Genomic DNA, 27,475 nt, shown 5'->3' on the forward strand with positions numbered 1-27,475 from the left:
CGAAAAGCAACTTGGTCCCGAATAGAGTCGGAAGAGGTCATAAGGAAGAATTTAAGGGAATTTTTTTTCATAGAAGGAGGTAAAGAGGGAAGCTTTGAATAATCTAGGGTGGAGGGGCAGCGTAAGCAGCTGTGTTGGCTACAGGTAACTTGGTGCTGCAGTGAATTATTGTTAGTAGTAGTAAGTTGTTGGATCACATCCTCCTGCTAGTTGGATCAAGGCCGTACCCAGGTCAAACACCTCTACCCCCCCCCCCCCCGAAACATTTTTATGGCACGTAAAAACGTAACAAAATAGGATACAAACAAATTTCTTATGCGTTTTTTAGTTTTTTTTTGTGTACCCCCCCCCCCCGAATAAAAATTTTTGAATAAAACCCACCCAGCAAAAAAAAAAATTCTGGCTACGACTTTGAGTTGGATCCCAACTAGACATGTTTCGGTCATTCTCTTGGCCCAAGCACATTTTAGATATTTACTTCAAAATAAAAGTTGCATAAAAAAAAATAATAGAATTTGGGATAACAAGATTTTTTAGAAATCTGAAACGAATACAATATTTTGATTTTAATTGTCTTAAAGAGATAATTCCCATATCCTACGTGAGTTTACATGACATTATCACCAAGAAATGAACTTTCAGAGTTAGCACAGTTAAACTTTGCTTTTTTTATTTACTTAATTAGGCTAAAAATAAAAAGCTGCAATTTTTTTTTAATTTTGACGAGCACTTTTCTTCCTTTTCGTGACCTCCATATCACGAAATAGGACAGTATTATTATGTTTTACCGTTTATGATCTGTGACTACTAATCATACGAAAAAAAAAAAAGTCTTGGTAAGCAGTAATGTTTCTGTACAGTATAACTAAGGAAAATTTGTTTTTTAGAGTCTCTTTATTTTTGATCAAACAGTTCGTGGTAACGAACTGTAAGTAAGGAGCGACTCGGCTCAATGGTAACCGAAACTCTAAAAAACGGAAATTTGATACCAATAGATACATCAAAAGCGCCCGATTTTTATGCTGATTTCAAATATATAAGTTTCATCAAGTTTTGTCTTATCTATCAAAAGTTACGAGCCTGAAAAAAATTGCCTTATTTTCGAAAAAGGTGGAAACACCCCATAAAAGTCATAAAACCTTAATGAATCATATTCCGCGTATCAGAGAACCCTACTGTAGAGGTTTCAAGCACCTATCTACAAAAATGTGGAATTTTGCATTTTTTGCCAGAAGAAAGGTTGTTTTTTTCCCCCAGGGGTGATCGTATCGACCCAGTGGTCCTAGAATATCGTGTGAGGGCTCAATGGAACGGAAATTAAAAGTTCTAGTACCCTTTTTAAGTGACCAAAAAATAGAGGACATCTAGGCCCCCTCCCACGCTCATTTTTTTCCCAAAGTCACCCGATCAAAATTTTGAGATAGCCATTTTGTTCAGCATGGTCGAAAATAGGATAACTATGTCTTTTAGGATGACTTAATCCACCAAAGTCCCCGGGGGGAGGGCTGAAAGTTATGAACTTTACCCAATGTTAACATATAGTATTGGTTATTGGGAAATATACAGAAGTTTTCAGGTGGGACTTTTTCTGGTAGGTGGGGGGGGGGGGGGTCGGGGGTTTTATGGGAGGATCTTTCCATGAAGGAAGGTTTCATGGGGGAAGGGACATTGTTATGAAGGGGGCGCTGGATTTCCCAGCATTATTAAAGAAAAAGATCAGAAATTAAATTAAAAAAAAAGTTTTTCAACTGAAAGTAAGGAGCAACATCAAAACTTAAAACGAACAGAAAATATTACGTATATGATTGGGTTTACACCCTAATCAATACCTCGCTCTTTAAGCCAAAGATTTTTTAGAACTTTCATAAGAGCTATTTATTCTAATTAACGGCCTTCGTTGATTAAGGGGTCATTTTTAAAGAATTGGAACAAAATTCGAACTTTAGCTTAAAGAGCAAGGTATTGACTAGGGGGCGAACCCCCTAATATACGTATTAAACATCAATGAATATAGAAGTTCGTTACATAAGTTAATTCGTAAGTTACGTATATTTATTACTAATAAAAACGTTCGTAAATAAAATTAAACAAATTTCGAGAAAGTCATTTAACCAAATAAAAGTAAAATTAATATGCAAATTGTGTTTGAATTATTCATGTACGGTGAGCCAAAATCAAAATCTGCATTAATTCAAAAACATTCAAAAATTAAATTAAAAAAAAACAAGTTTTTTTAATTGAAAGTATGGAACGACGTTAAAACTTAAAGCGAACAGAAATTATTCCGTATATGAAAGGGGCTGTCCCCTCCGCGACTCCGTGCGCTTTATGCTAAGGTTTGTCTTTCTCACAACTCTATTTTTTAAACAATAAAAAACTTTAGCGTAGAGAGCGAGGCGTTGAGGAGAGGACAGCCCCTTTAATATACGGAATAATTTCTGTCCGTTTAAAGTTTTAATGTTGCTCCTTACTTTCAGTTAAATAAAACTTGTTTTTTTATTTAATTAAAATAAGAAGTGACGTCAAAATAAGGGGGAGGGGCTTGAGTTACCTCGTTCTAACATATCATAACATATCAAGCAACAGGTTTTCGCTAAAACACGATAATAAGATCAAGGAAATATTACAAAATCAACAAGTATTCAAAGCTAATTAAAATAAGAAGCGACGTCGAAATAAGGGAGAGGGGCTTGAGTTACCTCGTTCTAACATGTCATTGAAGTAATCAAATGGATCTTTTTTCTGGCCATTTTCTTCATATGTGCGAAACGCAGAGGCATCTATTACTTCAGCATCATTAATAGCAACTACACCAGCAATTGCTTCTAACAACATGCCTAGAATAGAACAAATGAATTTAAGTACATATTGTAGAGGGCGAAAAAGGACGATGAAAAGTTCATTTTCCTTCCATTTGTTTCCAAAGGGCGCCTTCATCTGGTGTTTTCAGTGAGTACTTTCTAGGGTTTGTTCAAAGCGGCAGATATGTTCAAGGGTTTCTCAAACAACTACCTGTGCATGATTAAAAAAAACAAAACAAAAAAAAACCTGGAAACTCTGAAAAGTGGGGCCAAAACCTACAACTCGTCGGCTGGGAGGATGATTGTCGTATTAGGCATCTCCGGCCAAAATTGAGTTATGAATGCCATCTAGTGTAAAATTTTGCGTAGAATCTGAATCTGCTTTTTGTTTTGCTCTACTGGCTACCGTTCCTGAGTAAAAGACCAAAAACCATTTGTCGTATCGGACATTATCGCTGATAATCCGCTAGCGAAATTGTCGTATTGGAAAATTGTCGTATCTGGCTGTTTTGCCGTCACGCACTTCAGAGAAGAAGAAGAAAATGGCGCGTCCAAGGAAAAACTTGGCGAGGGATTTTGAAGCAATTTTTGATGAATTTGGCAGGTAAAGTGTCGATTTCTTCTAGGCCTCTGCACCCTATAGTATAGTATAGAGTAGGGTCTCTGCACCCTATAGTACAGGGGGAGCTACACTGCACCTTTACCCAAGAGTATATCAAATAGGCTACCTGATTTGTTATGATTTTTGGTGCATATATAGTTTGATTTGGAAACAGCATTGAATTAGGAATATGGTTCTATTCCTAGATAACAGAATTGTCTTGTCTATTTACGCACATTATTGTACCACTGCACCATCTCATAATGCGATTTGCTAATTTGCAGAACTCAAAGGAAGTATCAAATTTTCTTGAACAAGTAGGCTAGCCTAGGCTATTTGATTAGGCTGAATATTTTAGCCATATGGATTGCTGAATGTTTTGAATGCATTGATAGTTAATAGTAGAGTCTAATGACAAATACACAATTTAGTTTAAGCATAGCCTAATTCTAGGCTAATTCTAGAAAATACTGCCCAATCTTAAACACATGATCCTATAGGCCTTGTAGGATACAAAACCACTCAAACATAAATAGATTCAATCCCAGACATGTGCTGTAAAGAAAAAATAGGCTACTAGGGTTTGCTAACTTTTCTTTAAGCTTAATTTTCAGTATAAAAAAGTTTCTGAGATCAAATTGAGCTAATCCCAACAAGGTAATCTAAATCTATACATATGCAAGACTAAGAGCTTGCTTGGAAATATAGGCTCTATTTGAATCAAATTATGCTCGGTTGCTTGTCCAAAGTTAGTGATTATCCAAACACCAGGGGTGCTTGGATAATATACCCAGTTCTTCATCAGCAGCTGATGTGTATTACCAAATAAAGCTAGTTTAAAGAAAAATCAAACTGTTTTGTTAAGCCTAAAGGTGTATCTGGCTTTGTGGGGGAATAGACAAGGAAATAGAAAATCTAATGGTATATTTCCTTTTTTTCTTTATCTGATTTCTCCCCTTTAATAAATATTAGAGCTAAAAATATGTTTTGCTATTACTAGGCCTAGACTAGTCTATCCTTACAAAGCCTATCTTTAGTCTACTGAAAATTTCATTTTCCTGACCTGCAGTTCTTCACTGAGCCCATCGCTGGAGTAACCACTATAATTTTTTTTTCTTTTACAGCTCTGACGAAGACCTTGAGAATTCTGACGAAGATTCGGAATATGCACCGAGTATTGCTGAGTGCTCATCAGCAAATGAACCGAGCATCATTTCTTACAAAGACGAGTCAAGCTTTGCTGATGCAGGTGAAAGAGTTCTTTCCGATTCCCCGTTGCCCTTGGTTTATGTTTCGACTGATTATGGACAAGCTAATCGGAATAATGAAACTAGTTATTTTGAAGATGTCGAGAGAGGTTCAAATTCTTTTACAGAGCCTGTAGCTGGAAATAGGAATGGCACAGAAGGCGTTGACCCTGGAAAAAATCAACGAGAAAAAGATTGAGGAATGAAAGCGAATGGATAAAAACTAAGATCAAGACAGCAAATAATGATGGGACTGCCTACGTTAACCCCAAGACTAAGAAAACGCATAGCAGAGTCCGTTCTGTGCAGCCTTCAAAGTGTACTGAAGATTGCTTCTACGAATGTCACAAAATCCCACCCGAAAAAAGACAGAATGCTTTTGATAATTTCTGGAAATTGTCTGCAGAAATGAAGAAAATGTTTTATCTGAAAACCACAAAGTGCCTGCCTAAGAAGAAAAACAAAAAACAAGTGACAAGGAGGAAAAACACCTACCAGTATTTTTTTGTCATCAACGGAAAAGAAAGGCAGGTTTGCAGATCTTTTTATCTGACAACGTTCGACATAACCGAGAGGAGAGTGCACTACGCTCACGAGCAGAAGAATACCTGCGGAACGCCCACGCCTCCAAGGAAGAAGATCGCCAAAAACAAAACATCAGAGGAAGACATGGACTTCATACGTAACCACATTAACTCCTTTCCAAAGATCGAGTCCCACTATCGAAGGGCTGAGACTTCCAAACAATATTTGGAGTCTAACTTGAACATGGCTCGGATGTATAGCTTATATTGTGAAAAGTGCGAAGATGAGGGCCGCAAGAGTGCCTCAGAAACTGTATACAGGAAAGTGTTCAATACTGAATTTAACTTGTCGTTCCACACACCAAAAAATGACCGGTGTGATTTGTGCGAAGAATTTGATGTTGCACGCAGGAATGGAACTACGGTATCTGACGAAAAACGAGCTATTTTTGAAAATCATAAAAGGTCAAAAGCAGAAACCAAAGTAGAAAGAGATATGGATAGATTGCTTACCAAGCCAGTCCTCTGTTTTGATCTGGAAAATGTATTTGCATTGCCAAGAGGGAACGCATCTTGTTTCTTTTACAAAAGAAAGATCAATACTTATAACTTGACTGCTGTGCTGCATTACAAGGACAGTGCTGAACCAGATCCAAGTAAACAGACGAAAAAGGAGATCTATTGTGCTCTCTGGTCTGAGTTGATTGGAGGGCGGACCGGAAATGACATTGCAAGTGCAGTGGCGGCTATATTGTCAAAAGTCTTTTCAGGGCATCCAAATATCAAAGAGCTTATAACGTGGTCTGACTCCTGTGTCCCGCAAAATAGGAACAGTATCATGAGCTACCAAATGCAGGATACTTTGTAAAAGCTCCCCCATGTTCAGTCCATTACAATGAAGTTTTGCGAGCCAGGACACTCATCGATCCAAGAAGTGGACGCTGTCCATAGTGCCATCGAACATTACTTTGCTAAATTGGAAATTCATTCACCTCTGACCCTCACTCGACTTATGATTAAAGCTAGGAAAAAGGAACCGTACATTGTGATCCAAATGAAAAGTTCTGACTTCTTAGATTTTCAGAGCTGCTCCAAAGAATACAAAGGATATTCGAAAGTTCCCTTCACAAAGGTCAAGGAACTGAGATTTGTTTCAACTGAGCACAAAAGAGTGTATTACAAGGAGAATTTTGGCTCTGCCTCACATGAACTGGTGAAGATTGCACCCGAGGCTGCAGTAGTTAAAAAAGGAAGGGAGTCTCCAAAGTTACTGTGATTGAGGAGTTACTTGAGCCAGGCCCACTCCCTAGGCTCTCTTCCTTGCCTGAGGAAAAGATCAAGGACGTGAAAAGCCTCCTAAAGTTCATGCCGCTGGAGGACCAAGCATACTACAAAGCATTTTTCGATAAAACATAAAAAAGTAGGTCCAGTTTCGTTGGAACGATGTTTCTTTGTACCCGAAGTAGTGCTGAGTTTTTCTTATGCTTTTATATTCGAAATTGATTAAAATTTAAAGCTTGCAAAACTGAGTTCCTAAGAGATAAGACATTTACGCTGCTAGTTTTCAGAGCAAAATTGTCGTAGTGGTTTTCCGTAAAAAGAAATTTCCGCGAGCGTTTTGTCGTATCTGTTTTTCAACAAGCAATATCTCAATATCCAGTTGCTCCAGGTGAACGAAATTTCAACCAGGTTGTAGCCCTTGAGTGCGACTACAGTCGAGATAAAAAAATCCCGGTTTCGTCATTAAATAAAAAAGATATCGCGTTTCAAACTTCAATCGCGTTTTTCTTGAAACTCGTCTCGAGTCAGATACGACAATCATCCTCCCAGCCGACGAGCTGTCAAGACCTCCCCTTGAGTAACGATCCTTATGGTAATTATTGGTAAGAAATTACTACAACTGTTCACTTCTGTGCTAGATTAAGGTGGTATGGTGCAAAGATGAGTTATCACCAGCAATAATAGTATCTAGAAAAAGGTCCTCTAGATCCATTACTGACGGTAATGCGTCATATTGACGTTTAGTTGCTGGAATAGTACCTAGATATCTAATAGTACCTAATAATATCTAAGCTTATTGACTTTACCCCTGCGCTCTGGGTTTTCTCCTAAAATTATAAACTAAAAATATAAAATTGTCTCAAGGGGAGAGGAGATCCAAACAAAACATTTTTTTTTGTCAATATTATATACCATCAAAACCCTTCAATGAGTTAAGAAATGCCACTTTACATGTCTTTAATTCCTTTATTCTAATATAACTACCCCTTAAATTACGCCATGAAGAGTAAAATCACCCAAAAATGTTCACTTTTAACTCCCTTTAATCTTAAATCCATGGTGCAATTTTAAGCTTTAAATTCAAAAATTATTTTTGAGCGTTACAATTTTAAAGAAGAGTTACAAAGTCACACAACACATAGCCTCTCAAAGATGAAATGAAATTAAAGCAGACAATAAATATTTTTAATAAACATTCCCATATGAAAGAAGATCTGGTACTCAATAAAAGTGTGTTTTTTGGCGTTTCTTGATTTTTTTTTTTTACAAATACGAAAATAAATACTACAAAGTTTCCATTTTTACTTTTTCGTCAAAACCTAGGTCTGTGTGAGACGTCGTCTATTTTTCTTTCCTTTTTTCGATGGGAAAAGTATAGCTAAACGAACAGGTAATTTCTTTTTTTTAGAGCTTCAGATAGCGTGAATACCTCTAGTCCCAGAGTTCACGTTTTGTCAATATAAACCCTCACATACTTTTTCATTCCATTAAATACTAGTGGTGAATACGAGTCAATATATATATGCATATATATGTTACTCCATATATACAACATATGTTACAACTCCATATGTTACAACATATATATGTTACTCCTGTACAACTTGCGGAGGATATTTCCAGTTTCCTCTTTTTCACCTTACCGTATCTAACCCTACCATTTATCTAACCGTATTACACCGTACAATGTAACTGTATTAGCTTAAGCACCGACTTACCAACAGTCATTCTCAAAGGCCCAAACATGGATATTTTTTCAGGTTTTCTGGTGCGATATAATACTATACCGTCAAAATTTATTCTTACAGATTCATATTCTGGCAATTTTATTCCTAAAGTTACTGAACAATTATCATATTAGTCTTTAGATCTGTCACCTGCAATTGACTTACCGGCTGTCATTCTTGAAGCTAGACCATGAGGATTGAAAATGACATCAGGTCTTACACCACCCAAACTAGGAAAATAAGGCAGATCTTGCTCTTCAACTAACATCGAGCAAACACCCTTTTGGCCAGCTCTGTTTGCAAATTTGTCTCCAACTACTGGTATCCTCTAAATAAAATGCGACATAAGAAGTCTAATATAACAAAATAAGGGTAAGCTACCCGTTGTCGGGTAAGTTACCGTTATATAGCAAAATAAGGATAAAATACCCGCTAACCACAGACTACCTTTTCACTGGTACTCTTATCGACGCGCCAGCAACAACTTGAACACACATTTTTTTCTTAGCAAAATATGAAAGTTTGAACAGTTTTTGGGCAATAGAAATTATAAGAGATATTGTTTACTTTCAAAATTTTTAAGTTTGTCCGCTGTTCGATGGCGCATAATTCCTAAGTATTCATAGTTGTGAGTCCACTATAAAACGAAATCAGATTTAGGGTGGGGGTGTAGAGGGGGTAAGCGCCCCGGGTAGCACGCCCGGAGGTAAGCCAAACAAGCTTGAATTGCAATATTTTTGGGCAAAAACTGTAATGTTTACAGTATTGATGGTGCGACACGGGGCGACAAAGTCTAAATTTGTCCCCTCCCCCCCCCCCAAAAAAAAATAACTCCGATTTTGCGGTAAAGTCACGTTTTTTCTATCAATAGCTGGTACATTACCTTTCACAACATAAGAAACATGAACGTCTAAAGGAAATACTAAGCTATGTCCACGACTATCGCCTCAAAGGACTTATTTCCTCTTATCAATAGTTGAAACGCCTACGGAGCTCCACTTTTGTTTTTAATAGCTCAATAGTATCATATTAAATAAACGAATTACTTCGGATATTTCTAGCCTGTCTAAGACTCCCAAATCTTGAAAAAAACATAAATAAACCCTTGCCAGTTGCACTGGCTAAGCTTGTTACCAAGGAGTATTCTGAAACTGTAAATGAAGCAAAAGGTAAGGGAAGCTCTATATTTGATATTAAAAAAAAAAGTTATTTTTAACTGAAAGGAGTATTCTGAAACTGTAAATGTACTCGTAGTAAAAAGTAAGGGAAGCTCTATATTTGATATAAAAAAAGTTTTTTTTTTTTCAACTGAAAGTAAGGAACTGAAAGGAGTATTCTGAAACTGTAAACGTAGCAAAAGGTAAGGGAAGCTCTATATTTGATATTTAAAAAAAAGTTTTTTTTTAACTGAAAGTAAAGGACGGAAAGGAGTATTCTAAAACTGTAAATGTAGCAAAGGGTAAGGGAAGCTCTATATTTGATATTAAAAAAAAAGTCTTTTTAACCGAAAGTAAGGAACTGAAAGGAGTATTCTGAAACTGTAAATGTAGCAAAAGGTAAGGGAAGCTCTATATTTGATATTAAAAAAAAAGTTTTTTTAACTGAAAGTAAGGAACAGAAAGGTGTATTCTGAAACTGTAAATGTAACAAAGGGTAAGGGAAGCTCTATATTTGATATTGAAAAAAAAAGTTTTTTTTTAAACTGAAAGTAAGGAACTGAAAGGAGTATTCTGAAACAGTAAATGTAGTAAAAGGTAAGGGAAGCTCTATATATGATATTAAAAAAAAAGTTTTTTTTAACTGAAAGTAAGGAGCAACATTAAAAATCAAAACAAACAGAAATTATTCCGTATATGAAGGGTTGCCCCCTCCTCAATACCTTGCTCTTTACGCTAAAGCTGTTAGCACTTTTATAAAAGCTTCCTTTTCCAACTAAACGGTCTCTGTGCCTCAGGAGCTACTATTAACAAATTAGGAAAAATAGTCAAACTTTAGCGTAAAGAGCAAGGTATTGAGGAAGGGGCAACCCTTCATATACGGAATAATTTCTGTTCCTTTTGATTTTTAATGTTGCTTCTTACTTTCAGTTCAAAAAAATGTCATTTTTATTTTATTTCTGTTCGTTTTTCAAATAATGCAGGTAAATCTGGCTGAACTTCCAAGAAATATACCCCCTCCCTCACAGGAAACTTCTCAGTGAAAATTTCAACTAACGTAAAGTACATACCCCCTCCCTCTATCAGTTTCCCTCCAGAACGTTTCCCTCCATCCTCGCTGAAAATTTCCCCTCCACGTAAAATCTCTTGCAGACGATTAAGCCTGAAAAATTATCCTTAGCATAAATGCATCTGAAAACAACTTTAATCTCTGATCGGTTTCTCGATCAATTCGGAAATGCCCCCTTCCGCAGAATTTTTTTTTGGAAATTAAAACACGCGGAAAATAGCCCATGGATATTTCCTCCGGAACATCTCCATATAAAAATTGAATAGGCAAAGAGAATGTCAGACAATTAAAAAGAATTTCGTATAGGATTTCTGTCAAATTTCCCCAGTGTAAAAATTTCGCCTGGAAAATTCACCTCCACCCCGGAAATTTCCCTCTTCAAGGACGATTCTCTCAATAGAAATCCACCCACGCAAAAAATCCCCCCCTGAAAAATGTCTGTATACATCCCAATACAAAATACCATACGTAAACAATGGCCAAATTTCATAACTTACAGGCTTCTCCCCACGGACTGTGGGAGGTCATTTTACCACTAAAGACACAGTTATTTGATTTTTAACTATACTAAACAAACTGGCTATCTCAAAATTTTGATCAGATAACTTTGGGAAATAAATGGGCATGGGAGGGGGGCCAGTTGCCCTCCAATCTTTTTTGTCACTTAAAAAGGGCACTAGAACTTTCAATTTGCGTTTGAATGTGCCCTCTCCGGATCTTCTAGGAACATTATTTCAATACGATCACCCCTAGAAAAACAAAACAAACCAAAAACAAATAAACACGCATCCGTGATCTCTCTTCTAGCAAAAATAGCAAAATTCCATATTTTTGTATATTGGGGCTTGAAACTTCTACAGTAGGGTTCTCCGGTACACTGACTCTGGTGGTGTGATTTTCATCAAGATTCCTTGAATTTTAGGGGGTAAATACCTCCTATTTAAAAAAACAGGCAAATTTTCTCAGGCTCGTAACTTTTGATGGGTAACATTAAACTTGATGAATTTTATATATTTAAATCAACATAATAAGCTGATTCCTTTGATGTATTTATTGATATCCAAATTTCGTTTTTTAGAGTTTCGGTTACTATTCAGCCGGCTCGCTCCCAGTTCGTTACCACGAGCTATTTGAAAAAAATGAAAAGAAATCGCTCTATCAACCCTGTCAAACATTTATTATGTCATAATAGAAACATTCTGGCATACACTATGCATCGATGACTGTGAGCATAAGGCATCGAGGGTTTGCAGAAAAGTTTTGAGTCAATTGAATAGTTGAATTGATTTGAATCAACATGAATTTGTAAATAAAAAAAGATGCACCCTAACTGAAGACATCTATCCTTCAGACTAATTTTAATGGATGAATTATCCCGTTCTCAATTTTCCCTCCTCCCTCCCTTCTCAATTCTTCACCCACACTGGTTTCAGGCGTAACGAATTTTAATCAGTGAGTAGTACTGTGGACAAATAATTTTCTTTTCTTTCATGGGTTTTGGTAATAGTTATATAAACCATTTTGTAACGATCAAGTTCATTTATTCTTTAACAAATATTGCCACATTTAATTATTACTATCAATACTTTAAATATATTCGTAACTTTATTTATAGATATTTTTATATGCATTTAAAAGCATATTTACGTTGATCATGTTAAAAGTTTGTATATGAATTACTTAGTACGTCCTAACTGACCCGAGGCTAGGTGCGAGATATAGTTCATCCGAGAAGCGTAAAGCTTAAAAAAAAAAAAAAAAAAGAAAAAAAAAGAAAAAAAAAATAAATAAAAAAATAAAACTGAAAGGAAGTAGACAGTCTAGACTCGTCCCAGTTAAAGACGGGAACAGGGCCAAAGTTAGTTATTAAAGAAAGCGTTAAAAATAGATCGGCAGACAATTTGAGAATGTGTTAAACTATGATAAAGTTGTAAAAATTATTTGTAAAGTTGTAAAGAATACTAAAAAAACGAAAAAAATATTAATGCCTCATCTAAGGGCGCATCCAGGATTTTTGTTGGGGGGGGGGCTGTAAAAATTTTTTAAAACGCACCAATTTTTTTTATGTATTTTGCTACGTTTTTATGAGTGACAACTTCAGGGGCCGCTAAACCCAGTACCCCCCCCCCCTGGATACGGCCTAGGTCTCAGGTGCTAATAGCGTGGTAATCGACATTGAAACATGGTGGTTGCGAAATTAGACATAAATTACAGAAGATTCCGAATATGACTTTTGAAAAAGGGGAAGTAACTATGATTTTAGGAAAAATTTAGTTAAACCCCATTATGAGAAAGGTTATAAGAGCGAGTGGGGTAATTAATGTGACAAATTACAGGAGATTGTGAATAAGATTTTAAGAAAAAGCTTTAAAAAGCTTTAAAAGCTTTAAGAGTGAGTGCGGTAACTAAAGAGGTATTAGCCTGATTTCTGTGGTAAGAAAATTACTTAGCATGATGATAATCATTAGACTAAAAGATGCTCTGTTAAGAACAGAATAGGGTAATTTTAGGAATGGTAGAGGATGCATCGACTAAATTTTCACTCGTAGATTATTAGTTGAGAAATATCTAAACCATCATTCTCCTCTAGTTCTCAGTTGTATAGATTAAGAATAGGCATTTGATTTAGCTGACAGAAGAGCTTTAGCGAAAGTTCGACCCTTGAAAGTTGCTGCAGTTTAGGCAGGAAGTGAAGTTAGTAAGGCCGTATCCAGGGGGAGCGTTAGGTTAACTCCCCCCCCCTCCGAAATGTTTGTCCCACTCGTAAAAACGTAAAAAAAATGAGTATGAACCAATTTGTGATGCGTTTTTAAAGTTTTTTAGTACCCCCCCGCCAAAAAAAAAAAAAAAAAAATCCTGGATACGTCCCTGGAGGTTAATAATTGATTCGGCATGTAATCAAGAGTTACATAAGATTATGCCATATCCCCGTTAATACGGGTTATTTTGGTGGACTTTACCGTAAACGCTATGGAAAACATGGTTTCAACAGAGAGGTAAACTTTCCTAGACATATATAATTCAGGTTATTTAAGAGACCAAAATAAATAAAAGTTAGAATAGGGATAAAATACTTTTAACAGACAGTCACAAATTTCACAAACAGTGATAAATTTAACAAAAATACTAGATATTTCGGTCACTGCATATGAGACCGAAATATCCAGTATTTTTGTTAAATTTATCGGTGTTTGTGAAATTTATCACTGTCTATTAAAAGGATTTTACCCCTATTTGAACTTCTGTTTATCGTTATGGAAAGGCAGTGTGGTCTCCGAAATTGAGGGTTCTAGATAAAATTGTTAGTGAAATCTACGAGAACCAACGAGAACTAACGAGAAAGTCGATCAAGTAAAGCTTCAATTCCCAGTGTAGTAAAGAGAATAGATGTATTCATAATGTGTAAACTTGAATTCCGAAGGCGCAGGGTATTTTCTGCAGTTGAAAAAAGTTCGAAAGAATATGAAGATAAGTCTGCAAATAAGATCTTAATTTAGGAGCCACGGTATGAGGCTGGTTAAGTATGGCTGTAAAATGTGGCCGCTTTGAAAGACTCGTTAAATGTTTTTTAAAAGAACTGTCACAGAAAAGTTTTAGGTACTTGCTTGACTGACCACACATAAAAGTAGTAAGTCCACTTTCTAGGACTGTTATGAAAGAAAGGTTAAGATGGATATTCCACATTTTACGGATGATAAATTGCATTTATGCCTTTTGTCCCTCCCTCCTGGGCCAAACGAAAAGGGGCGGGAATGGGGCGGGAAAAGGTTACAAGAAAGCATTCAAAGGAACTTCGAACTGCACGAGAAAGGGTAAAGGGTGAAGTTTTGATAGGGTTTTGGGTGGGGGTGGAGCGTGGCGAGTTGTGTTGGTTTCATGAAGACCGGTGCTGTAGTGGGTTGTTACTGGTAGAAGAAGCAGCAGTTGTTCAATAGGAGACCGATTGTATAACGTATCAAAATTTGTTTATATACATTTTGTTACATTTTCATGAGCCGGATAAAAATTAGAGGGGGGGGCATAGTTGTAGCCAATTTTCCCAAATCAAGTGAAAATGACAGTGAAAACTGAAAAATTACCTATACAAACCATAAAGGCAAAGATATACTAAAGAAAACTGACCTGTTTCTCTGGATACTTGAATAGTGCAGGCTTATCTTAGTTTTGACAAGATTTTTTGCAGAAAATAAATTTCGGCTGGGGGAGGGGTAAAACTGAGGTCTTAGGGGGGGGACAAACTTGGGTCTGAAGGGGGCAGTGCGAACATTTCTTTGGTTATAAAACTACGTTATAAGTTTTAATCTTGTGTCTGGTCTCCACTAGAAATTACAAAATCCTTTACTATAAGTTCTTTGCGCAATTTTAATTCATTGGAAAACCAAGCAAAACTGATCTGATAATGAAACACACACAAAACAGAAACAACAACAAAGAAGGTAAATGCAACTATCCCGAGATCTCATTTTCAATCCAAGATTGGTCTAAGGGATAACCCCCCTCCTCTCCCCGTTCTCCTAAAATAGAACAAAATAAGGTGAGAAAAAAGCTAGCATGTATACTTACAGGATAAGAGGTAAGCAAAACAAGGGACTTTCCTTCATTAAATACTCGATAGTTAATAACTCGCATTCCAGACTTTTTCTTCTTTCTTACAAAACGAATATCTTCTGCTTTTGTTTTAGAATCAGTATAGTAGTATCTAGAAAAAAAAATATATAAAATTTAAATATACCTGAAATAAATAAAATGATACGAAATCCTTAGAACAGGTCGAGGCCTTCCATTAAAAAAGGTCCTTCCATTAAAAAAGGCCACCAAGGCCATCATTTATGGAAGGACATGAAATGAATAGGTGAAAATACTTCAGTGAACCGGATTGTCTGACAGATTAATATGAGTGTAATAGGAATGACAAATTAGTGGCACAACTAAAAATGCAGTGTTATCTAGAAGGCTTACAAAAATTCTGAGCAATCTTAATTTTAGCTCATTCAAATTCAAACTTAAGGCTTAAAGATTACCCCGCTTAACTGTTCACGCTGGGAACTTAAATGATATTCTCTTAACCTGCGTGTTATATTCAAATCAGGTTAGGGCCTTTTTTAATATAGCATTCAATTCAATTTATTCCTTTTAAATATGACAAAGTCAACAAGACGAAAGGAAACTTTTTATAAGTAATCAAGTATAAGGTTTGAAGCAATGTGAATGTACATAAACATAAAACAGCAAAATAAATGGTACCATATACGATTGGACATACTATCCTACAAGACATGATGCTATAATTGTATTTAAGACTATAGATTGATAAAGTATTACACAAAATATTCTATTTTCCCTATTATTCGAAGTAATCACTAAAGTAACAAAAAGATAGAGAAAAAAAAAACACAAACACATCAAAATCGTAATATATCACAAAAAAAAAAAATCATTACATACATTGCATAAATACAAAAAAACTATTGTGAACAAATTGGTGAGCATGGATGATTAAACTTACTTTGAAAACGGGATAGAGATTTATTAATGCTAATATTAGGGTCAGATAGCTTATACAAATGAATAATTTTACGGTTTCTTGTCCAAGGGGGCAAATGCAAAAGATATTTATCAAATTTATTTATTTATAACCCATCATACAGACAACAAAAAAGACAGAGTACATCAAAGAAAAAGAAAGAAAAATACACTTGAATAAAGGTAAATGCACCAACTACATAACAGCAATAACTTCTACAAATGACAGTGCGTAGCACGAACTATTGCTGGAGAATCGCATGCCACTGGCGACTAATAATTTTCCTGTTAAACTGTTGTATTTGTTTTTCTATTGTAAGCGTGGGATCAGATATTTTGTATTTTCTGATCAGGTAAGTGTTACGAGTCCAGGATGGAAACCTTAGTAGGTATTTTGCGTATTTAAAGAATATCGACCGTAATTTGTGCTTCGTAGTTTCTGGGAAAGTTCGCAAGAAGGGGCTAAGGTACAAAAAGTGAGGGAGGAACAGAGCGTTGTAGAGCCCTGCTAGGATCACTCGGTTAAAGCTGAATTTCTTTGCTACCATTTTGCTATATGCAAAGCTCGTTCGTTTCTCGAGATACTTAATGAGTAGTGCTCTTGTGTGCTTTAGTGTATGGCCAATGGGTAACCCTAAATATGTAATATGGTCAGCTGGTACTATGTTAGTGTTCCCGAGTGTGATGTATTCGGGCTTCAGTGTTTCAGGCCAGTCGAAAAATAGCAATTTTGACTTCGAAGGGTTGAATTCAAGACCGGTAGCTGCATACTCTCTTTTGAAAGTTTTAAAATTTTCTTCAATTGTTCCTTGCTCACGGGCAATGTTTAATAAGTCATCAGCAAAGCAAACTAGGGAAAGATCTATACTTTTAGAAATGCAGAATTTTAGATGATTTTCTTGTGCAGGAATCACGCTATTATTGAAAGCTGGAGCAGAAGTAGGTGCGCCTTGACGAGCGCCCTTCTTTACTGAAATTCTAACAAAATCTGTTTGCTTCTCATACTTGATCTTGATTTCGGCCTCGAGGTTTTCATACATATCTCTCATGGGTAATAGTGTGTCATATTGGACGCCACGCTTTGCTATTTCAAGTACAATCTGTTCGTGTATTAATGAGTCAAAAGCTCGTCGTATATCATATATGCCGAGAGCGACAGATTCGCCAGAATTTTCTCCATCCAATAGTACTGAATCTACCGCACTTAAAGCACGTCCGCATCCAAATCCGAAGAAGATTGATCGTAGGTGCTTTTCATCTGTAACTCTAAAGAATTTCCAGAAAGGAGCAATGTAAAGCAGATGTAGAAGGGCTGTGGCGTTGTAAATAGATGCTAGAAGGTAACGGTTGAAACGTAGTTTTCTTTTTACGATTCCAGTGTAAGAAATGCTAATTTTACGCTCAGGGTGAGGAATCAGCAAACGACGTGTGTGGCCGATAGATGTGCCAATTGGAAGGCCAATGTATTTTATATAGTCTGCGGGTTTAATAAGAGAACCGTCCAGATTTAGAAGAGAAGTAGAGGGATTTCGCCAATTGCAAAGGACAACTTCGGTTTTCTCAGGATTAAAAGACAGCCCGATTTTTGAATATTCATCTTTGAGGATTTTGAAATTCTGCCCACTGTGCTGGATCGTACGGCTGAGATTCAAGATGTCATCAGCATAACAAATAAGAGACATATCTATTCTCCCAAGAATACATAAAGGAAGACACTTTGCCTGAGCATGCAGGAGACTATTATTAAACAGGGTTGGGGAAGTGATAGCTCCCTGTCTAGTCCCTTTCTTAACGAGGATTGGGTACTGAGGAATCACAAGCATATTTGAGGCATTCGAAGAGTTTGGCCTTGCACGAGAATTAATGCAATTATATTGGGATTGATGAAGAGCCGATTGCAGGGAGAAACGGAATGTGAGTTTTTAAACGAACTCTTAGATTCCTATATAAATCCCTGAGAACACGGACAACTGATGGGTTTACAACTCGCCTTGCCATATGAAGAAGCATGGACGAATGAATTAAGGAATCGAACGCACGTTTGACGTCATGTCCAGGGAGGATCATACTTTCTCCCGAAGATTCAGCGTCAGCGAGGGCAGTAAAAACTGCTGTAAGAGCATGTTAACAGCCAAGATTTGCCTGAAAACCGAACTGATATGGGGGAACGTAACATTTCTGTCTTAACTCATCAACAAAAAGGAACTCGAAAAGTTTGCATATCGTAGCGAAGACGGTGATGGGATGAAAAGACGAACATTGCAGCTCAGATTTTCCTTTTTTGGGAATCGGAGTCAGATCACCAATGCAGAACGATGAAGGAACAATACCTGTAACAAATATCATTTGCATGAGAAGACTGAGATGACACACCAATACCTAACTTCCATTAATGATGTGTAGAGTCCTCACCTTATCTATCCCACAAGACACTTTCTTTTTAAGTTGGGATATGGCTTTTATGACAGCGTCACAAGCAATAACAAAATCAAGATCAGGAGATTCATCAATGAAGTTACAGAGCTCATCATAAAATTGTGACTCTAATACAGGATCAGGCCCAGAAAATTCATTTGATAAATGGGATATCCATTCGGAAAAAGGAATGTCATTCGAGTCTGGCAAATTGGATAAGATAGTACGAGGTAATAGCTTCCACAGTAGATCAAGTGAATTCCTGACCTTCTCGGAATAAAGTGTCTGCATTTTAGATCGATGAAGGGCAAGTTCATTAGCAAACATTTTTTTGAGACTTTTCTCAGTTCATTGACTATTCCTTGACAAGGACATAGGCAATCTCTCCATAGTTTATACCAAAACTTAGCACGGTCACAAGCTTCAGACGGCGCTAGATTTCCTGACCACCCGGGAACTTGGGTACCCACACCAATTTTTTTAAGAAGAACTGCCCCTTTTTCAACACACAAAAGTGCATGGCAGATTTCTGCAGAGTAGATATCAAGTGTTAATCTAACTTCACTAATGTATTTATTGGAAGACTATTGCAGAAGATGAAATGGAACTCGGATCTTGTTTAGGATGCTATCTGAAGTTTCGATGAACTGAGATGTGTCAATTTTAGTCCAATCGCGACAAGTATACTACTTATGGCGGTGAACAATATGAGCCTGTAATACCGGAATCTGAAAAGCTTCTCGTTTGAAACTAGAAGCAATAGGAAGGTGGTCTGAAACTTGAAATTTAGAAATTACCTCAACACAAAGTATATCAAGGTTATATGGCACGACATGGCCAAGGTTAGATGTGAAAGAGGAAGAATGAATGTAAGTAAACTGAGCAGATTTCTGCTGAACTTTAGAATCATCACCAAATATTCCTAATTTGTAAAGAAGCACGGATAGAAGCTGCAGACAACCTGTAATTTAAATCACAGTTAAAATCACCTACGATCAAACACGGGATTCTCAGTTTAAGGACATCACGAAGACAAGAGCTAAGTTTACTAGCTGCTATTGTGAAATCTCTCTACGAATCTCCATCGTTGTAATCAGTGGGTAACTACACATTTATTTCTACGCACTCATCTACTCGAACAGCTAAAATCACTAGAAACAATCACTAGAAAAATATCACTAGAAAAAAAACACTAGAATTAAGATTCGAAGCTACGTAAGTAGCAATACCACCTGAAGCTCTGCCTTTAGAAGCACTATGTTTAGCTGGAACCGAAAAAGTTTTGAAGGTGGCACTAATGTCAAGTAAATCAAGGCTGTGGTTGGTCAGGAGATGTTCCTGCAAACACAGAATATCATGATTATTGAAGTATATTCTCAAGAATAGGTCTTTTTTTTATAAGACCACCATTAAGTTCCAAGAGAGAAAACGAATATCCATTTATCTACTTAGCTGCCCGTTTATCGGTTCGAGTGTTGGCAGGGCATTTGATACTGTAACAGGTGTGATTAGACTCTTTACATGTAATACAAAACACGTTTCGAACACATGGATTATCCTGGCGGAAGAGTGCTCCGTGGAACCACAGCGAGAGCACAGTTCTGCGTTCTTACAATCAGCAGCAAAATGTCCTGGTTGATGGCATCTGAAACACCTTCTAGGTATGAATATGAAATTCTGGACAGCTAACTTCTCATAACCTGCCTTCACAGAATTTTTCAGAAAGGAATCGAGATCACTCAGTTGTTCAAAGTAAATTTTGTAGACACGTGACTTGCCACACTGCAAAGCTTTGACACACTTTGAAATAATTTTCTCTAGATCTTTCTTATTCATTTCTGTCGGTACGCCTTTCATTATGCCGATGAAGGCGGGAGATTTAACAGAGGCTAAAAGGCCAGGTTGAACTTTTTCATCTGGTCAGCAATTGAGGAGGCAGCGGGTTTACTTATTACGACAACAGGACATATTTTATCAATAAAATCTTTCCTTTAAAGTGGAGTTGAAAGATTGGACGGGCAATTTTTTAACACAACAGCATAGGTAGGAGGCTTGGATTGGCCCTTGGGGCACGACGGCTGAGCGGAAGAGGACCAGGCAGAGGTTGCCTGTACTGCGAGATGTTGCTTATTTAGCTTAGACAAACTGTCAATTTTACGGGAAATTTCATTCATGCGACAGTTTTAACGTTGCAATGTTAAAATCGCATCACTAATTGTTGGAATTTCACATGGTAAGTATATCATGAATTTCGGGATCTTACGTTTTTCTTTCGATGCCGTAGATAACCACTTACAAATGTCAAGGACATTTTCATCGTCTTTTAGGCATGTAATTAAACGTGTTCCAATTTCTAGCACCTGATGTAAAACCTCCTTTGTCTTTAGAATGGTTTCATGACTGAAAAAGCTTGTCGACTTAGCAATTATTGTCTGTACTTTGATACCATCGATCATCGATCGAGAAATAAAATTTAATATTGGATTTAAAATAATATCCGAGTCGTCCATTATTTCATAATTGCACTTACGGTAATATTATTCAATAGATAAAAATTTACTCCAAATCAATATTATTATCCTATGTATTAGTAACTGCCGTTATGAATCATAGAGCTTATTAATATTATTATAACTATATAATATGGATAAAATGAAAAACTATAATATATACATATATATATATATATATATATACATATATATATATATATATATATATATATATATATATATATATATATATATATATATATATATATATATATATATATATATATATATATATATATATATATATATATATATATATATATATATATATATATATGTAGTATCCGAGATCCCGGCGGATTAACCCGCATGGCTCCGGCACGCGGCAGGCTTCTATATATAGATTCTCACTGTCGCGACGTCCAAATGGATCTTAAATTAGAAGTGTTGCCTTAGTAAAATTTCATTTTTTTTTGTTGGACCTTTAACTTTTGCCTCGGCTTGTCTTTTCGTCATTATGAGCCATATATCGCCCAACCTTTGTGTCTTTTAATTGTTCAGGTGGTGGGACAAGATCCTCTTTTTATTTCAATAATCTAACCAGTATATATTTTTGATTTTCAAAAGTATGGTGTGTATTGATGACCTTATCCATGTCAAAATACAAAATCCAATTCTCATCGCTATCATTTTCAATTAGTTTGGTTTGTTAGACCTCGGTCTATCTTTCGTCATTATGAGATACGCCTTGCCAAACCTTTGTTTTTTTTAACAAAGGTATGGGGCAAGCGGCGTGCTTCTATACATAGATTATGACTTTTGCTGGGCTACTGAAAACAGATAGTTTGAGCCTCTTGTTTAAGTCGTGATGTCGAAATGGACCTTAAATTAGAAGTCGTGCCTTTGTAAAATTACATTTTTTTCTTGGACCTTTAACTTTTGCCTCAGCTTGTCTTTTGTCATTATGAGACATATCACCGAACCTGTTTCTTTTAATTAATCAGGTGGTGGGACAACATTGTTTTTTCTTCCAACGATTTATCTAGTCCATGTTTTTGATTTTACAAGGTATGGAAGACATTGACGATCACCTTTGTTTCTTTTAGTTGTTCAGAGGGTGGGACAAAACCTTCTTCGCTTGTAATGGCTTGTCTTTTGTCATTATGAAAGACATATAGCCGAACCATTGTTTCTTTTAATTGTTCAGGTGATGGGACAGAAACTTCTATTTCATCCAACAATTTATCCAGCACGTATTTTTGATTTTCAAAGGAATGGTAGGTATTGATGACCTTACCCATGTCAAAATCCAAAACCCAATCTGAATGAATCACTCAATCAAACCAAAATGAATCACTATCGTTATTCAATTTGTTTGCTTCGTTACCCCTCGGCTTATCTCTTGTCATTATGAAATACATATCGCCGAACCTTTATTTTTTAACAAAGATATGATAGGCATTGATGACCTTATCCATGTCAAAATCCCAAACTCTATCATTATCGCTATCATTTTCAATTTCGACAAGTTTTGATTCTCGCTGTCCAGGTTGATTTTCATTGACTCGTTGCTATTCATTTTCATTTTTTGAATACCCCATTTGTTCGGTGTCGTATGTCTTCTAACCACTTGTGTCTTTGCCCTTTATTTTCATTTTTAACACGCTCTAATTGTCGTTTTCGCATATCTTCCAACCGCCCGTGTCTTTGCTCTTCAATTTAATTTTTGTTACGTTTTTAGATTTTGATTACTTCAGACAATTTAGCAATGGCCTTTGCTATAGCTGCCCGTATTGGTGTTGTCGCAATTGATGGTCCACATTGTCAAATTTCACATCTCATCACGTTTAATAGTTCAGGTGTTGGTCCCAAGGAATCATCATTTATAGTAACTGCAACTGCAAATTTTCGTTTTTAGGGACTTCCAACAGACATTATATTACATAAATAACTGTTGCGTTGGACACTCACCAATCTTCTTTATGCTATGCATAACCTCATATAAGAAAATACTAATATGATGCCATATATGATGTCATAAGAAATGCTTCATATAAAGAAAGAAAGACGAGCAAAAATGGGGTTTTTTAAAGACCAAGTGAAAATACTGAAAAAACACAACAAAGCGTTTTTTTCCTATACGTTCTGTAAATTGCCGTTCGTTACGTGTGTTTAAGCGAAGTGAAGGTCGCATTGATTTGGGTAAAATACGGTTCAATTTACAATTATGAAGAAAATACTGTTGATTAATCAAATTAGCCTTTTTTTTCTCACAAGAGATATGAATGTAGTATCAACATTGGTAGAATGCTCCCCATAAGCATAACGAAGATAATTTCTTAAATCACGTTGGCCTGACATAACATAAAGAAAGAAAAACGAGCAAAAATGGGGTTTTTTAAAAGCCAAATGAAAATACTGAAAAAACACAACAAAGCGCTTTGTTGTGTTTTTTCAGTATTTTCATTTGGCCTTTAAAAACCCCCATTTTCGATCGTCTTTTCTTTCTTTATGTTATGTCAGGCCAATGAGGTCTAAGAAATTATCTTTATAAGAAATGCTTATATTATGTAATAACATAGTACATGACGTCATTTGCAAAAACCAAAATTAAGACTCGTAAAGATTTTTCTCAAGAGTTCTGACCTACCTAGATCGTTATATATATATATATATATATATATATATATATATATATATATATTTTTTTTATGTATATATATTATATATATATAACCCCGCCCCCCCCCCCCCCCCCCCCCCCCCCCCCCCCCCCCCCCCCCCCCCCCGGCCCCCCGCGGGTTAAGTATATATATATATATATATTATATATATATATATATATATATACATAAATAGATAAATATATATATATATATATATATATATATATATATATATATATATATATATATATATATATATATATATATATATATATATATATATATATATATATATATATATATATATATATATATATATATATATATATATATATATATATATATATATATATATATATATATATATATATATATATAAATAGTACCGGGAGCCCGGCGGCTTCACCACCGTGTCTCGGTACTCGGCAGGCTTCTATATATGGATTCTCATTGTCACTTGTCTTCAACTGCAGACGTGAGCCTCTTCTTGATGTCATCACATCACCACAGGTTCGTTTCAACCACCATGGGAAAAATACGTATTCTTCCTTAAAGTCCTGATCTATTTAGATCAATTTTGTGGCCAGTGATACTTACATTCTCGCTGTCACTTGTAATTTTCGCTGCCACTTATCTTCTAACCCCATATTTCTTTGTTCTCGCTGTGGCATAGCTTTTAGCCGCATATATCTTTATTCTTCACTTTCATTTCTGATTCGTTCTACCCCTTTTGTCGCATGTATTGTAACCGTATATTTATTTGAACTTTACTTTTGTTTTGGTTTGTTTTAATTCTTTCTGCCGGTTATCTTCGAACCGGATATTTTTCTTCTCTTGATTTTTGTTTTTGACTCGTTGTAATTTTCGCTGATGTAAGTATTCTGACTGAATATTTTTCTGATCTTCATTTTCATTTATCATTACTTTAGACTATTTTTTAATAACCTTTAGGTTAGATGCTCGGATTGGTCAGATCGGATTGGTCTTATCACGTTAATGGTATAGGTTCTTCCTTTGTCCTCTAGGCATTATAATTTTACTTGCTCTTTTTTACTTGCTCTACTTACTCTGGGCATTAAAAAACAACTTAAACGCCTTTTCTAATGTCGTACGCGTCATAAATATAAAAACGATACATCCACTCTTTGGGGGGGGGGAATGGTATAATTTATTCTCTTGAAAATTACTCATAAATATGACGTCAATCATATGAATTTCTTTCCAATCATTTTTTTCTTGTGTAATTTTGCCTGCGTCACACTGAAAACGATAAAACCACTACTGAGGCAAATATGACGCATGTATGCTTTTCGAATGTATTCATAAGTATGACGTCAGTGACATGAATCTTTTTTTCAAAAATTAAGGCTCTTAACGAATTTTATCAAACTTCTGACCAATAAAGATTGATTTTTTATGCCCGAAAATCCCAGGTTACAAAATTTCGTGAAAAAAAAAAGGAACCGTTTTAGAAAAAATAAATAAATACATGCACAGTTATTATATGTATACGCATATATATATATGTATATGTATATATATATATATATATATATATATATATATATATATATATATATATATATATATATATATATATATATATATGTATATATATATATATATATTATATCTATTAAGATTATACAATTGTAAATATTATAAATTAAAATAATACTACTATAACGATGGTTTAATTGTTGTTAATCTTATTAACCTACAACTATAGTCAGGGTCAAATTTAGCGTCAAAACATAATGTATACTGTTGACCATTCAATTTGGCCCTTGACTGAAATTTTCTCCTCTCATTCAACGCTGTCCTGATCTATAACAAGACATTACATATAGATATGACATTCTTTACATATTACATTCTATAACAAGATATACAAAGAACAAGATATTACATAACAACGGTTTGACATTGCCTACTTAATTCTATCCCACTAATTTACTTGTGGCTCATAAGAATTTAAAATTGATTTTGTTTTGCGAATTGTCTCATGACGACATCGATGACGAATCATGACGACACTATTTTGGGTTCTTACTTTAGGTTCCACAGAATGGCAACGAGAAACAGCTCAAAGAAAGAAAAACAACATACGCAAAAAGCCTTTCATGTTCCCCAATAAGGCGTCGTAAATGAGGAAATCCATTAGATGTTAATTCATTTTTCAACGCGGCTGCTTCTAGGGGCTGAAAACTCGCCAGTGCATTCAGTGGAAATCCAAAACACCAGCGACTGGGCGACGCCTTTTTCGGGATCAAATCCTTTAGATGGTATATTTCATAAGAGAATTGGTGAGCATGGAAAAGACCTCTTTGAACTGATGACTTATTGAGAATTATACTATCTTCCATGTTCATACCCTACAATAGAAAACGAATTCGTATATTCTGCTATGAGACAATACTTTTTTATTCACACAACTCGAATATTTATCCTTAAGTTAGTAGCGTTAAAACTTATAAGTATATTGCATCAGAATATATTTATGAATATATAATATGACATTTTCCATAAAGATAAAACATAAAATATTCGCTATAAAAATTATTTTCAGAAAAAAATTAGCATAAACAGACTTTCTTAGTTCCCCCACAGCCAAACAGCAGGACGAAGTAAAGACAATACACACATATATATATATATATATATATATATACATATATATATATATATATATATATATATATATATATATATATATATATATATATATATATATATATATATATATATATATTATATATATATATATTCCAGTATTTCTGGCATACATAATTTGTGCTATAAATTAGTACTAAAATATTTTTTCTATTCCGGGGACGCCCCTATGACAACTTGCCTTTGCAAGTTCATGGGCAGGCTAGGAAATTTAGTTGGACGACTTTTTTTTCATGTATTATATATATATATATATATATATATATATATATATATATATACATATGTATATATATATATATATATATATATATATATATATATATATATATATATATATATATATATATATATATATATATATTTATATATATATGTACGCATTTTGTCAAGTTCTATTTTTTTTTATTAATAAACTAAACTAATACTATAGTAAAGACAATAAATAAAATTCAGTGAGTAAAGTATTTAAGAAACTAGGAACTGCCTGAGCATCCAACTGGAATGTAAAAAAGAGGAAAATATTTTATAGTGTAGTGGAGGTTAAGTTCAAAGTTGTACACATTTGATTTAAGGACATTGAAATTCTTTTAATGGCTCAGTATAGTCAATTCAGTTTGAATTCTTTAAAAGTCACATATGTGCCATATATATTTGGCATGGTGTTTACTGTTTCTAATGCAGTTTTCATGTTGATTAATATGATTATATATCTGAAAACTGTTTCGTTTTATCAAGTCTAGTTTTCAAGATATCAGCAAAAACATATTTTTTTAATCTCCTTTCGTTGGATTCCCCTGAGCGATACATCATTGAGACGTTTAAGAGTTCATTTGTTGCTTCCCAGAGGTATGACGCAATATTTGACTATGCAAATGTTGCGCAGATGAGTATTAGTGAGTAAAGCTTAATGGGTTGCAACAAGTCCCTCAAAGTTCATCTCCTTGACTCACATTTTGACTTCTTTTCCGAGAACCTAGGTTCTGTCAGTTGATTACACCGAACGTGCACAACATACCACAAAATTATGGAACTTTATGTTATACGTCCATATTTTATATGTGTAATTATACCTTGAACTAGACAGTGCGTTAATTAGTACTCTACTCAGCAATATGTACTCTACTGTAGATTGTATGCGAGTTATTATCTTGATACAACGTTAAATATATATTTAAACGGATATATTTAAATGGATAATATATATTTAAATGGAAAATATATATTTACTACTACTACTACTACTAACAACTCATCGCAGCACCAAGCCGCCTGAGGCCAACACAGCTACGCACGCTC

At 35.2% G+C, this 27,475-nt stretch overlaps 1 protein-coding gene across 1 annotated transcript in view; it reads right to left on the bottom strand.

Annotated features, from left to right (window-relative positions):
• LOC148954843 (DNA-directed RNA polymerase I subunit RPA2-like) overlaps window positions 1-27,475 on the bottom strand; it is a 132,206-nt gene that overhangs the window by 13,078 nt on the left and 91,653 nt on the right. Inside the window, exons 15-18 of the mRNA XM_089098895.1 lie at window positions 25,613-25,878; window positions 14,971-15,106; window positions 8,347-8,509; window positions 2,700-2,837 (exon numbers count right to left, since the gene is read on the bottom strand). Of these exons, the coding sequence (XP_088955021.1) occupies window positions 2,700-2,837; window positions 8,347-8,509; window positions 14,971-15,106; window positions 25,613-25,878 (703 nt within the window). The remainder of the gene's footprint in view (window positions 1-2,699; window positions 2,838-8,346; window positions 8,510-14,970; window positions 15,107-25,612; window positions 25,879-27,475) is intronic.

The sequence above is a fragment of the Artemia sp. Qi Xiang Cuo genome, chromosome 2 (genome assembly GCF_049724085.1).
Source record: "Artemia sp. Qi Xiang Cuo chromosome 2, ASM4972408v1, whole genome shotgun sequence".
Lineage (NCBI taxonomy): Eukaryota > Metazoa > Arthropoda > Branchiopoda > Anostraca > Artemiidae > Artemia > Artemia sp. Qi Xiang Cuo.